At 37.1% G+C, this 14,442-nt stretch overlaps 1 protein-coding gene across 1 annotated transcript in view; it reads right to left on the bottom strand.

The window, feature by feature from the left end:
- Positions 1-6,162: 6,162 nt before the first annotated feature.
- The window catches only part of LOC139741578 (uncharacterized), a 33,964-nt gene continuing 25,684 nt past the window's right edge, over positions 6,163-14,442 (bottom strand). The window contains exons 17-21 of the mRNA XM_071652161.1: positions 13,106-13,117; positions 12,903-12,997; positions 10,101-10,176; positions 7,816-7,927; positions 6,163-6,586 (exon numbers count right to left, since the gene is read on the bottom strand). Coding sequence (XP_071508262.1) covers positions 6,495-6,586; positions 7,816-7,927; positions 10,101-10,176; positions 12,903-12,997; positions 13,106-13,117 — 387 coding nt within the window. The 3' untranslated portion in view covers positions 6,163-6,494. The remainder of the gene's footprint in view (positions 6,587-7,815; positions 7,928-10,100; positions 10,177-12,902; positions 12,998-13,105; positions 13,118-14,442) is intronic.

The following is a 14,442-nucleotide window of genomic DNA, read 5'->3' as shown; positions in this document are numbered from 1 at the left end:
TTTTCTTCAGAAAGAGGCTTTATTCAATCATGTGTTTGTATTTTTTCCATTAACAGTGATGTATGGGAGCGAGTAAAAATTCCTGTTGAAGTAGCTGAGATGTCCAAAACAAAGTATAACAAAGCGATCATAATAAAATGTGGGTACCACCTTTCATTAGGTTTGCTTTGTTTTGAATATCTCGGCCATTTGAAAACCAATTTTTATAAAATAAACTTTCAATTCCTCTTAGAATTGTATGCTCATTGCTACTGTATAAGCTGTTATTTTTGTGAGGGTTTAATTTTCGCAAATTTCGCGAATCACAGTTGGATCACAACTTTAACAACAAACGAAAATGTCCCCATACGCTCATACGCTTTTGTTCATAGAGCATTGTAAGTTATAGGTCGGCGTTGATTCGCAAAAACATCTCGCGAAAATGTCTATGACTTCGTCATCCGCAAAAATATCTGTACGGGAAAATAACAGCGTATACAGTATTTCATATTTGATATCATGAGATTTCTCATTATCTCATAAAACAAGATGTAAACCTGAAGCCGCATCTCAACCAAAACTATCTCATCCCTTTAAAGTGTCTAGGAACATGATGAAATCATTAATGAGAGTCCATCATACTAGGGGAGGAAGAGAGAAAGAGAGAGAGAGAGAGAGGAAGACAGGAGGTGAGAGAGAGAGAGAGAGAGAGAGGGAGAAAAAGAGATACACGTCAACCAACTTCTTATTAAAATTCATTGAGGACCAGCAACTAAACTGCCATTGTTGGAAACCTTGTAATGATGACCTAAAACCGTAAAAATTACTTTGTTACATCAGAGGGGTGTTTCACGAAAAAAAAAGAAAGCTAATCCAGTCTTAAAATTCAAGATCGACTTTAACTGAGCAAACAAGTTACAACTGGTACTGACAGATTTACATTGTAGGATGGTGCCCCACCCCAAAAAGTGCAGGTTTGTTCAATGGAGCAATTTGCTACAGTAGTTTGGGAACTACATGTATGGGGCTGAAGCAATTGCTGAATTCATGCCCCCAATTTCAACAAATCAGAACTGAGTATCACATTGAATGAGGTATTCAACATAGTCATGCGAACTCACATAATAAATTATAATTGCACATAAGATTCTGAGATGCAGGCAAGTAGAGACAAACTGAATAACATGAATTCAAAGACAATCATACGAAGGAAAATAAGAAAATATTTTCAATTGATGTTGACAGGCTGCCAATTTTTCCATCATAAACAACCACAAACAAATACACGAACAATGATATGCTATATTCTATTTGGAATGAAATAGTGAAAACATTTCAGTTACTTAAGTAGCTATGGAGGGTGTACATAGTCCTTTAATAATACTTATCAATAACAAGAATGAAAACAATACTATTGATGATATCTATACTATATTTGTATCATTGTCATTGTTATCATAATCATCTTCAAATTAATCAGATTATTGCCATTATTATTAATGATGATATTTATCATAATAGAGCTGTATTTTCGCCATTACGGCTGTACTCCATAAAGCATGATAGTGTCTGAACAAATGTGTACAATATCTATACTACTCAATCAAGCCATTGACAAATATATCTCTCAGCTCTTGCTAGGATATATACAGCATATATTTTTGAAAACAAGTCAAGAAATACATTGTACATATTGTACAAAGGCTAGTATGAGTTGTTGTTAATGATGATTATAGAACAAAAAAAAAAATATAATCATTTTCACAATGTAAAAACTCAATGGACTAAAACTCTGTGCAATAGAAGCAAGAGGTAGAAAGATATAACAGAAAGAAAAAGGATGAATCATGCAGTGCATTATGGGAATGCTGGACAAAAGTGAAGTAACCTAGCTGAGTTGAGCTATCTATCTGGTAACTGTCTGATTACAAAGAATGTCACCCCGTTCACCTACTACCTTTAACAAGAAAATGACAGAAATGCACCACATCCTGTGAACGCATAAAAAGTATCTGTCACCGATTAAGTGACATAATTGGCAGTGTTTTAATAATTCTTGTGAATCTAGCGAGTTAACTCTGTATTCAAGAAGTGAACAACTTGAGAAAATGTTGCCTCCCGTATTACAACCATTTGCTGTAAAGCAAGATAACTTCGAGGCAAGATATTTCGAGAATTGGAGCCAGCGGCCTTTTTCACGGCATTCAATGCATATAGAATAGACAAGAACTTTAACATGCATTTGAATTTGGGCTCTCGCAAAATTTGCAAAATTAAAATGCACACGAACATTCCTCGTTCTACAGTAACCTGTCTCTAAGGTGAGAAAATTCTCATATTTTAAATTGAAAAAGTGATTCTTCCTTTATCTAATTATGTTTAATGTGGCTCTCAATTGAAAATAAATCACTTTAAAATGCACTTGCAAAAGTGTCTGACAAGTGACATTTCAGGGAAATAATATACTCCAGGAATATATGGCACATAAAGTATTTGCTTCACTTTTAGGCAAATCTCCTGAGGTCTTGTCTCAAACACCTGTGTGCATTTGAATTTTTCTACTCAAGACTTGACGTCTGAGCAAACAATGCAGAGTCTGACCTACAAATGTGAATAAATCAGAAAAACTTTTGAAAAATAGTTTGTACACAGAACTTTAAAATTTCCATTTTTTGTCAGTTCGTTTGAACATGATTATACCACTGTCACATAATCATAATCATTATCATAATTTTGAAGTCTTTCATCCAGCAATAATATCATGTTTTACCCTTTTATAGCACAGAAATTGCATTGTTGTCATTCTTTTTTTCATGATCAGTGGAAAACTGTGAGGTTACATTGAGACATCAGCTAACTCATTCTTTATATCAACTGTTTGCAAACAGTTTTGTAAATATCAACAACATGTCACAATTTTATAACTTCCCCTATCAAATCTCGATCAAAGTTTCACTGTTGTGGCCATGAAATTGTACCTTTTCTTTTCCGAATATTTAACCGGTTTGGGATTCTCCTTTAAAGATATCGACATGGCGACTTGGAGGCTTTCAACCACCAGTATAGCAAAATTCAATACCAGACAGACTATAAGAGAGACCCAACAGATACTAGTAGTATAATGGCCACATTCTTCTAGCTGTCAAACCCTCGGATTGGAGGCTTTAAATTGTGCAGACAGTCACCTTTACTGGTATGAAAGGGTAAAATACTTTCAGTTATTGTAAACGGAGTCTTGGTACAGGTATGCATTCAGTGTATAGAGGTACAAGCTTGTACATTGGAAAGAGCTTCTCGTGAATAAAATGTATGAAAAGCGACAAAAGTACTGCCTGTGTAAATCTGTGGACACTGTGACAGTGATGAATACACATTATTTACACTACTGCATGTGATATAGAATTGGTGCAGTGCCTGTATGTACATCTTTGGCCTCAGGATACAATCATTGAATGAAAATGTCTATGAAAGCATGATAGTGAAATTCATTTGACACACATAATGATTTACTGTCGGAGACGGCTACTGTTACAACACACTATTTTTCTTGGTGACTGATTTACAGTTCTGTAAATTTCATCATGCTGTGTACGCCATATATTTAGCAAATCTTATCATCATTATTCATTACTATTATTGTTTTCTTCTTTTTTTTTCTTAATCAGAACTTCCCTGCAATTTTGTGAGTGGTGAATTCTTAATCATGTAGTAGGCCTACAGTAATGTATGCAGAAGTGTATGTATGGATGTTGCACTCACGGTAGAATCAGAGTTCATAATTTTGTGTAATGCTCAATATGCAAATAGCTACTGACTCATGAAATTCGCAAAAATAAAAGCCTCATGAAATATATGGCGTATACAGTACTCTTGGTATACAGTACTATTGCTCCTCTTGACAGCTGTATGATATACAGCAATTTGTATCGTCTTCAAGAATCATCGACCTTTTTCAAATCATCATGCTGATTAGAGTTCTACTTCTGCCGCATGCTTTTCTGGAAATATGTTAATGATTAAAACTTGCAAATAAAGCTTGTCACAGATATAAACATAGCCACAAAAATATCTTCTTCCGTATTCCTTCCACATCACTGTCTGTGGGTGGAGGAATTATTATGTGTCGATACGAACAACAGCAAAAGATCACTACATAATATTACATGTAATAATAGCAGGTGCAATTATATTGCCAAATTAATGAAATGCTCATATACAGATGTATACACAGTATACAAAGAGCTCTTACATTCATTGGCACTGAGGAAGACAGAGAGAGAGAGAGAGAGAGAGGGAGAGAGAGAAATATATATACAACTTCATCAACAATACCCCTTTTATATTGTGCACGATTTAAGTTTGCTTCTGAAGCAAAGTGTTTTTATACTGCAATTCTCGACCACATAAGGTTACGTGCGAGACCAGCTGGGGGCATTTCACGAAGCGATTTGGTCAGATATTTTTTCTGACAAATTGTTACAAGCTACTGAAATCCTTGCATCTCACTGGCTGATAGCAAATTGGTCCGATAACTTTGCCAGACAAAATGCTTCATGAAATGCACCCCGAGACCTGTCACCCCCCCCCCCCCCCTCTTGATTTCCCATAAACAGGAAAATTCAGTGGCACTGTGCATGTTTTACTTAAATCCATCATAAAAGGAGTTCAAATTCAGTTCTGTTGTTGCATGTTACCTGCGAAATTCAACCAGCCATCAGTATGTACATACAGCGCCAGTCTTTACTTTTCACAATGTAATCATGTCGTTTGCCATGCTCAAAGTGTTCACTGATAGTTTTACCTAGCAGTGAACGATGCACTATCAGTGAACAATGACAGCATAAAATATTGTGAGAGTATACAGTGCATGTGGTATGGAAAATACAGCGTGCCAGTAGCAACAGTACAGTGCCACGTACGTGTTAAAAATCCAAAAGTACCATACTGGTGCATGCTTTCCAGTCAAGAGTCAATGAATTTAGCCTGAGCTAAGATCGAGGTACCATTCATACTGACGTTAGCTCGGACCTGAAGTGGACCTGATCTACCTCCTGAGAGTGGACTCACTTTAGCTATCTGGACTAACTATTTTTTGACCCTTTATACTGGGGGTTAGCTCGCTTCAGGTCCGAACCTGAAGCGAGCTAACCCCCAGTATAAAAGGAGTATAAGAATGCAAGCAGTCCTTTTTTCAGGAAATAATGATGTTACATATAATTGTCGAGGCTTGTCACACATTTAAACAGCAGCTAATCCAGATTCCTAGTGGAAGTTGGCCATGATAAAGTCAAATCAAAGAAACAAAATGGTAGAATTCTCCTTTAAGTCAGCCCATCCCTCAAAAATAACAAAAGCAAAACCCAAACCACCACACAAAGAATCATAACCATGAAGTGTTTCCGAGATTCCTGTCTTCACAAAATCCTGAGTTTTGATCACAGTCACACATACAAATCTGATGAGGCGCTTATGACTTTATGATTCTACCACTGAGTTACTCCCCAATTTTTCGTTGAATGCCCCATTTTGAGAGGAGTTTACCACAAAGAAACAAGAACAGCAAAACATGAAAACTTCTCCACCAAATAAATCTCAAGATGTCAGCACTTGGCAATGATAAGCTCTTCCAGGAAAGGAAATTTGGTATTTGCTGAATAATAAATAAGAGATTGTCATTTCTTGTAACATTTATTATAAAACAAATATGGCACTTGTGAAGCCATGACATCATGGCAACATCTGATTTGCATATGCCAATTGTCACTCAAATAAATTCATATTTATATTTACAGAAGAATGATATGATATTTAAAGATACCATATCCCTCTCATTTTCAGTGCCATTGTAATAAAATTGTAACACTCTTTTTGTTTGACCTACTCTTCTACTGAAGTCAATTTGAACACGACATACATGTATACAAACTGACTATCGTGAATCAACTATAATATATTTCAAATTTTGTATTAAAACATAAAACTATAACAACACTCTTAAGAGCTGAGCTCTCTAGAATTGACAAACATCACACACTTTAAGCAACTCCTTATAAAACATATCTGTTCAATTTCTAACAGTAAAACAAAATTTGATTACCATTTTTAATTGAATTTGTTTTGTACCCATTATTGTTTTATTACTAAATGATACAATTTCTGAAGTTCTGAAATGATTTCTTTTTTTCAATGTATAAGTATTTGATGTATTTTTGTATTTTCATTTGTTCCAATATTGAATCTAATCTTCTTATTGGCTGTACAATGTAAAGTTCTCATTGGTTATGTAACAGCGCCATGAGCATCAATTTTGACAGACTTGGGCGCTTTATATGAGACCATTTTTATTATCATTATTATCATTATTGAGAGTCAAATACACCCCTTCTTGCTTAACATTATAAATAATAATTAATCACACATGCTGACTTTGTCGCAACATATAGCTCTAAATTAAGATACTCACAAGACAAAAAAAACCAACATATTTCAGTTTTAATTTGCATCACGTGATGTCATTATTGAAGAATACTGCAGTCTGTCTTGGTTGAATCACCGGCAAAGAAAAACATTGCAAGGAGAATGAAATACACGATCAGCAGCATACAGCCTGCAGGGAATGAAAAGAGAATGCACAACGAGTTTCAATAAAAAAGCTATCCTGACCATATACAAAAAAATTTCAATATTTTTGAGTTAGTCTGCATCAAAGCTGCTGAAAAATGTGACATGAAGGTCTTGAAAGGCACAGTAACATCAATGAGTAGCATACACTATGGAATGAAAGCATATATCGTCGCTGGGGTGACAAGACCTTGTATCTGCAATTTTGGTGAAAGTGACTTTTTTTTATTAATGGTCAGATAGTCATTTAAGTGATGTTCTATCCAAATCCCAACTGTCTTACTCCAAAAATGAAGCCATCATGGCATGTCAAAGGAAAGGCTATCCCATTCACCGCAGTGCTTTGGCCGCCATGTTTTTTGGCTCTCCTCAACATTTGACATTTTGTAGATACGAGGTCTTGTCGCCCCAGCGACGATATGATTCATGCTAGCTCTGGTATAAGATTTCTTTTCGGCAGACACTTGCAATCTATCTGCAGTACATGGCAACCTCCTTACAACGAGCTCATTAACAACAAGGTACCGCTTTTAGAATAGCGAGATGAATTCGGTGGTCCCAATTTTCCATTAATTTATGTAGGTGGTATATTTTTTAATACATTTAAAAAGAAGTATGCGTCAAAACGAGGTATTTCAAATAGTCATCCTGACTGTGAATTTTGCAAAGTCTCAATTTCCATTAACAAGATGACTTCCCCCCCCCCCCTCTTTTTTTAGCCTCATGACCCATGTGTATTAGGTGGTGACTAGTAGGCCTTCACTGCCATCATTTATCATGATCATCATCTTTTCATCTTCACTGCTACTATCATTTTGACTTTGAATGTCTTGTAATCCCCGTACAATGTGAAGTCTGACAGACTATGATGGAAATGACCACAACAGAAGCAGGACTTCTCCTACTTCAACTGGTTTACACGTTTGTATTTTCCCTCCAAATATTTGTGGAGGAAAACCATAATTATGTTACAGTATTCAATTAAAAAGGCTTGATGATTGTACATTATATCTCAGGGGCGGATCCAGGAATTCCGTAAAGAGGGGGCGTGTTTACAAAATTAAAGGGGGGCGCACGCACCCCATCCCCCATTTTTTTCTTTTTATTTCTTTTGTTTCAACAAAAAATAAAGGGGGGGGGGGGCGTGCGCCGGTTGCGGTCCTCCCTGGATCTGCCCCTGTATCTAATTAGTACACTGAGTAGAGGTAGATTTACCTTGAAAGTAATCGGACTTCTCGTCAACGAAGATGTAGTTGATGATGATGACGCTGATGATTACTGACCACAGGTGGAGGTCGTTGAAGACTAAGTTGAAGTGCAGCTCTGGCTGAGAGAGTTCAACAACAACAACAACTAAATTTAACAAAGAACAACAAAAAGCAGAAACAGCCAGCTAAATCACAGTACTGACTTTAGAAACATCAAATTCCAGCTATCAAACAGATTTGATTGAACTTAAAGGAACTTTGCAGAAAATTTGGCTGATAGAGAAAATCAGTTCAATTATTGAGAATAAGTTTGGAATCATCAAGAGAGTATAATTAAGTAATAACTTCACTGCAGGACACTTGACACTCTACATGCAGATTTAGCTATCAAGCAATATTTTCAAGACGGAGAGGGTACACATTTAGCTCGATTTCTGGAGCAAAACCTGCAACAGTGTACAATGGTGATACTTGAGAGAAGGAAATATTCCTTTGTCTCATACAAAGACTCCAACAAAGTTTAACTGTCTGGAATGGACACATTTTTATTTTGGCATCTGAGGGCCATTTCTGCTGCAACAGGTTTAATTCTAAAAATTGAATAAAATTATCCCCCTAAAACAAATCCTGACATCTGAAGTTCAGAGTTTGGATGAAACACATACCATTGCTTCACAGCCTTGTGATAAGTACTGGTATATATATGTGACCCGCTACAACAAAATGATCCTAAAGTCGGGCGAGCTCGATTATTTGAAAATTGCATGACGCAATTCCCGAATCTTTCTGCTTTAAATTGATATATAACACATCTTATAAAAATATTCGGCTGCGGAGATATCGATGTTTAAAAGAGAGCATGTCGAGACGTCTGGGAAATCACTGTTTCGAGAAAAGCGCCCTAAAAGTTCTCCTTGCGATGCAATCACGATCAAGGGACACGCAAGTTAGTATTCACCTCCGGACAATAGAAGGTAAGCCCTAGCAACCCCCGAAATGCTCATTCAAACACAGCGTCGGCGGTCTCCTCACCGACCAATCAGTGACCAGGATGGCAGGAGAAGCGGCTGGGCATAGCGCACCCCGCCACCACGCACCAGTCGACTGGGGAGTGTGCGAGCTTCACGCTTCGGTTAGCGACAAGCAGCAAACTGACCAATGAGATCGCTCTGGTCGTTGTTAGGGGCGGAGCCTATCTGTGGCGCTCAATCCAAATGTTTGAACCAGTGTCTGCTTCGTTGAAACGCCAAAAAACATGTCCCAGAAAAATGCTATTTTTTGGTATTTCCTTTCATCATTTTGCTTCAAAATTTCGACAGATGATAGAAGACATGTCAGACTCCAATAATACGTCAAATTCAGAAAATCGTAAGTTTTGACCAATTTTGATGCTCTGACTTCAAACTCGATTTTTACGGCTTCGACCGTGCGCGACTTTAGGACCATTTTGTTGTAGCAGGTCACATATATCTTTTTGTTTTGTTTTGTTTTGTTTTTGTTTTTTACTAACCTCCTAACTACAATAAATGCCTTTATAGAAAAGCACTTGCCACTCATCCTAAAAACATGTCAGTTATGTGGTCACACAATTTCCCATATCATTTTTTTCTTTTTCTTTTTTGTAAGATGTAAAATTTTGAACATGATAATTTTCCCTATACATGACTCTGTCTATAATTAACCATCTGATATACTGAGGTATTCTTACGAAGCAACTGCATAAAATTTCTGGCGCAGCCTATTGTGACATGCTGGTAGTCAGCTGTGAATTCACAAAAATGAAATCAAGCTAGTGGCACCACCACAACATAAGTAAAATCTGAACTACTTTGTTAAAAACTGATGGAAAAAGAGGAGTTCTTTAAAGGTGAGGTCGTTGAGCAACAACTTTAAAGGCTGGTCATGTATCGGTTGGGATGAGAATTGAGCTTTTAACTCTTTGCAAGATATTGAGAAATCACTTACAAAATGTTACAGAGCATATCATTCTAAGAGGAATTTAAAGTCTACTTGATGAAAATCGGTTTTGAAATGTCTGAGATATCAAACAGAGTAAAGCAGAGTAAAACAAAGATATTTCAATAAAAGGTGGGACCCACATTTTATTAGTATCGCTTGTTTTGGATAACTCAGCCATTTCAAAATCAATTTTCATCAAATAAATGTTAAATTCCTCTTGGAATTACATGTCTTTCATATTTCATAAGAGGCTTTCTATTATCTCACCATAAAAAGTCAGAAACCTGAAGCCAGGTCTGAACCAAGACTATACCATCCCTTTAAACTTACCACGATAGCGTCGACTAGGACTAGGACTGGTATTTGCAGGAGGCAAACCTGGACGGCAACAGAACATCCTATCTCAAGGCTGAGATGTGACCGTTGGAGTTTGCCAAAGGCAGACAAGGAGGGAAAGATACACAGAGAAACAAAAATGGAAAGTCAAATATATATGAATTAATATGTAACCATAATGCAAAATACACATTGCTAATGTATACATATTCATAAGAAATAAAATTTTTCTGGTCCAAATACATAGCATTGTGATGTGATTCGTACAAAATATGGCGGAAAAGAAAAAAAAAACATGTTGGAAGGCAGCACAAAGAAAGATGACTTTTACAGGGGAACGATCATATCTTCTGTCTTGTGTGTGGCCTAGAGGCCCCGTTTCTTTATGTATTTTATTCACATGTAGCAAGAAAAAAAAAGCTGCTGAAAAGCTGCTTATCCAATAAGGGCGAGCCAATGGGGTAAAATGAAATCAAAAGGGGCCTGAGCTTTCGATCCTAGCAGAATCTTTGTCAGAGGCAACTGCTAGGATCGAAAGCTCAGGCCCCTTCAGACTCCATTTTATTCACATGTTAACGGAAGTGTATCATTAAAAAATTTAGCTGTTTGCAATTTTTGCTGGTAGCATGCCCTCGTGTGTTCCATTTTTGCACACAATGCCATAACTTATTTCAGCAAATATACCTTAAGTGTGTTGCATGGTGGTTTTGAGATGTGCAATATGTGACCATGCATCACAAAACGAACAAAAAGTCGCACCCCTTCATTTTACGTGAGGACTCAAAAAGAGTTAAATGGGTCAACTGAGTCAATCTTGAGTTTTTAATATTTGCTGAAAGAGCTATCCTTCTTCTACATAATACTTTAGTTTGGGATCTAAACATGAATGGAAAAATGTGTTTTCAGCAATTTTTCTACAGCCCTTTTTTTCAGGAGGAGAATAGAAAGATCAGGTATGTCTTAACTCTTAACGTGCCATGGTCGCCGAACGGCGACCTTAGTCCTGACGTGCCATGGTCGCCGATCGGCGACTAAGAACAGCGAGAAAAGCATTGATCATTTAAGTTCTTGTGGTACCGTAATGTGTTACACCAAGCAACTGCCAATGATATGTACTAGTAGCTGATTAGCATAGCCATCGTTTCCACTAAAAATATGAGCATGCTTACATTGGAAAAGTTTGAGTAAATACACGATTTTTCAGCTAGATGTATTTTTTTCACATCGGGAAAATCCGCAGCGGGGGCACCCTCTGCGAGATGTGTATGGATCAAAGGTCTCATAGGTAAACCACGCGTGTGTATGCTATTGACTCTGCGTGTATTGTCTATGCGGTTCCACTTGCATTGTTCCGCTTGGACGCTGTCCTGCGGGAAGCTGCTTTGATTTTGTCCCTCAGAGAGGGTCAGCTTTCGTTCGTCCGTCAAGACTTTCATCCTTTTGTTTTGGTGAACATCACTAATCGTCCCTACGCTAGCATAGGAATTGCGCGTGGACAAAGGCCTGCCGATTTCAATAGAGTACGCCCGCCCGCGGTCCGAGTAGACAAAAGGAGGATTAGCAGGTTCTTCCTTCGCAGGTGGACAAAAGACACTATTCCAGGGCCCGGGACAATTACTTTAGTTTCAAATACAGGATCTGGGACCAAAGGACTCAGATTTGGGAATGAATTACTGAGGCAGAAAGAGAAATTGCTAAGACAAAATAAACTGCTAGTATCTTTGGAATCATACAATTCTAGAAGGCAATTTTGTTATCATTTGAAAGAGGAAATGTTGCTCTAAAACTTTCTCACAGAGTCAAGGGAGCGTTCCATTGAAGAAAAAACAAGACTGACTCTTTTTTTCCATACTACACAAAAATGTCTAATGATTTTTTTGATGTATCAAATACTTGTGCAATATTTCAGATTCAGATAGATATTGTGGCAAACTGACTGCATGACACGAAAGAGCAAACATTTCTTAATATATGTTGTGTAGAACTCAATTCAAAACAGTCAATAGTTTCAGAGATATGGCGGTTTTAAATTTCATTGTCAGTCCAGTTTCGAAACGTTCTGGCGTTAGGTAAAAACCTCTGGCACGTTAGGGGTTTTGGGCCTGGCACATTAAGAGTTAAAGTCCCCTGTTCATTTCTTGAAATCCTTTACACACTCTTCACTTTCAAGTCTAATAACTTTTGCAGGGATGATGCTACTGCTTTGAAAGTTGGCATTAATCATTGATAGAAGTTGTTAATAGAACATGCTCAATTTCAGTTTAATCCAATGATCCCTTCATTGTTGTTGCTCCGGTGATTGATATCCTTTGTTTTGTCCCTTTCATCGCACAGCTAGCACGGCTTGGTAAAGATTAAGCACTTGAATAGACCCTGTACTTCAGAGCCTCTTTTCAAGTCTGCTCTTTCAGAATCTGCTCTTAACTGAAATTTCATGTCTGGCAACTTTCTGTTTGTTTTGTGATGCAGGGTCACATTTGAACTTTAAACACACTGTATAATATGTTGTACCGTGATGTAAGATGTCAAAACTGGATTCATGATGCATGTTATATGCTTTGTGATTCAAACTGAGCAGTGATCAATCTGAAGAAGCTTCAGATCCAGTAGGTGAAAGTCTCATCAAACAGGTAAATTACAACTGATTGTGGCAAAATGAGCAATTATCAAGTTGACATTCCAATCAGAAGAATCTTTTCAGTGAAATAAGTTTAATGCTTAATGAGTACAAGTTGAAGCAAAATGAATTTTCTGCTCGTTAATACATCATACTTGAGTGAATTGAGTTAAATTCCTTACCTGAGATTGATGTTGTTCTTGAGGGCGAATTGGATGCCATTGATGATCTCAGGTAGATCTGGAACTACTGCCAGGACACTGACACCCATGAAAACCTGGGGAGGAGGTGGGGGGGGGGGGGGGTGGGGAGGGCAGAGAAAGGAACACCAATTGGTATTAGCCATCAACCATTACTCCTACAGTTCTGACAAAAAAAAAAAAACATGCGGCAGAAACTTTTACACTGCCAACATTAAATTGAAGACTCTAAATTTCACAGCATGTAATACAATGCAGATATATAGTAATTGAACTGTTTCACTTTATTAAATCTGCACAAATTCAGAAAGAAATTTTGCAAAAAGTTGCCGATTTGAGCAAAAAAGATGGACTAAAAACTTCCAAATACATAACAGATTTCAGAATCAGTCATACATTTAGCAAATCACGAGACTTCACAGATTCTACAACAAAAACAACAAATGAAAAGAAGGACAAAAGGATAAAATAATAAAAACTTTGTTATACCTTTATGAAACTTGACACTGATTCATTAACAACTCACAAGAAAATGATACAGCATGAAACTACAACAATATGGTGTCCAGGAATTTACAGGTTTAACCCTATTCTAACTGGGCTATTTGAGACCAAGTTTTTACTGGGGGGGGGGGGGGGGGGGTCAATTTGACCCCCACTTCAGATCTCGGCTGCCGATCACGCGATCGCCGCAAAATTTTGCCTGTAGATAGAACCGGATGTCAACTACAAGATTACATGGTCATACAAAAAAAAAATATTGGCTTTCTATTTTAGTTAAATTAATTATGCAAATTTATGCATGAAATCATATTTTCATCTATAATTCCATTAAAATGACTGAAGGATCCCTAAATTTTTGTGTCAGAGTTCCTCAAGACACATCGAACAATTTTCTTGTAAAAAATAGCAAAATCAAAATCAATTTCTTTTGATTTTTATTGTTTTGTTAATTTCTTATGTATTTTACTGTTTTTTTGACCTTTTGTTTTCTGTTGTTTTTTTGCCAAAATTCAATGCAGGCACTTTTTCAAGCTTATCTACATTAGAATTGATTAATTTCAATGGTTCGAAGTTGAAATAATCTAATTTATATCAATTTAACAAAAAAACACAATTTGCACACGATGTCATGAATATGAGCTGTTTTTGGGTTGACATGCATATGCAAAACATTACGTAACTTCAGAACAGTGTACCCGGACGTCGCAAATTTGGTCTCAAAATATGCGGGAGACTTCAATGAAAAAAGTCATGAAACGACGCGGCAAAAGCTTTGCGCGTTGCGGAATCGTGGCGCGAAATGTCGAGGGGGGGGGGTCAATTTGACATCCCCCCCCCAGTTGGAATCGGGTTAAGGAGTAAGGAAAGGCTAACAAAAATTATGAACAATAACCAGTCAATTTGGGGTTTGCAAAAATGCGTATAAACACAGGTGATCACAACTAGGGCACTTGAGAAATCGTCTTTCGTGATGGGTTGATTTGCAGAGACTCCAACTCTCCCGCTTTCGACGGGAGAT

Source organism: Diadema antillarum, unplaced genomic scaffold, assembly GCF_040938485.1.
Source record: "Diadema antillarum isolate AM-2024a unplaced genomic scaffold, OU_Dant_1.0 seq00000936_RagTag, whole genome shotgun sequence".
NCBI lineage: Eukaryota > Metazoa > Echinodermata > Echinoidea > Diadematoida > Diadematidae > Diadema > Diadema antillarum.
This window is presented reverse-complemented; position numbering and strand designations above follow the sequence as displayed.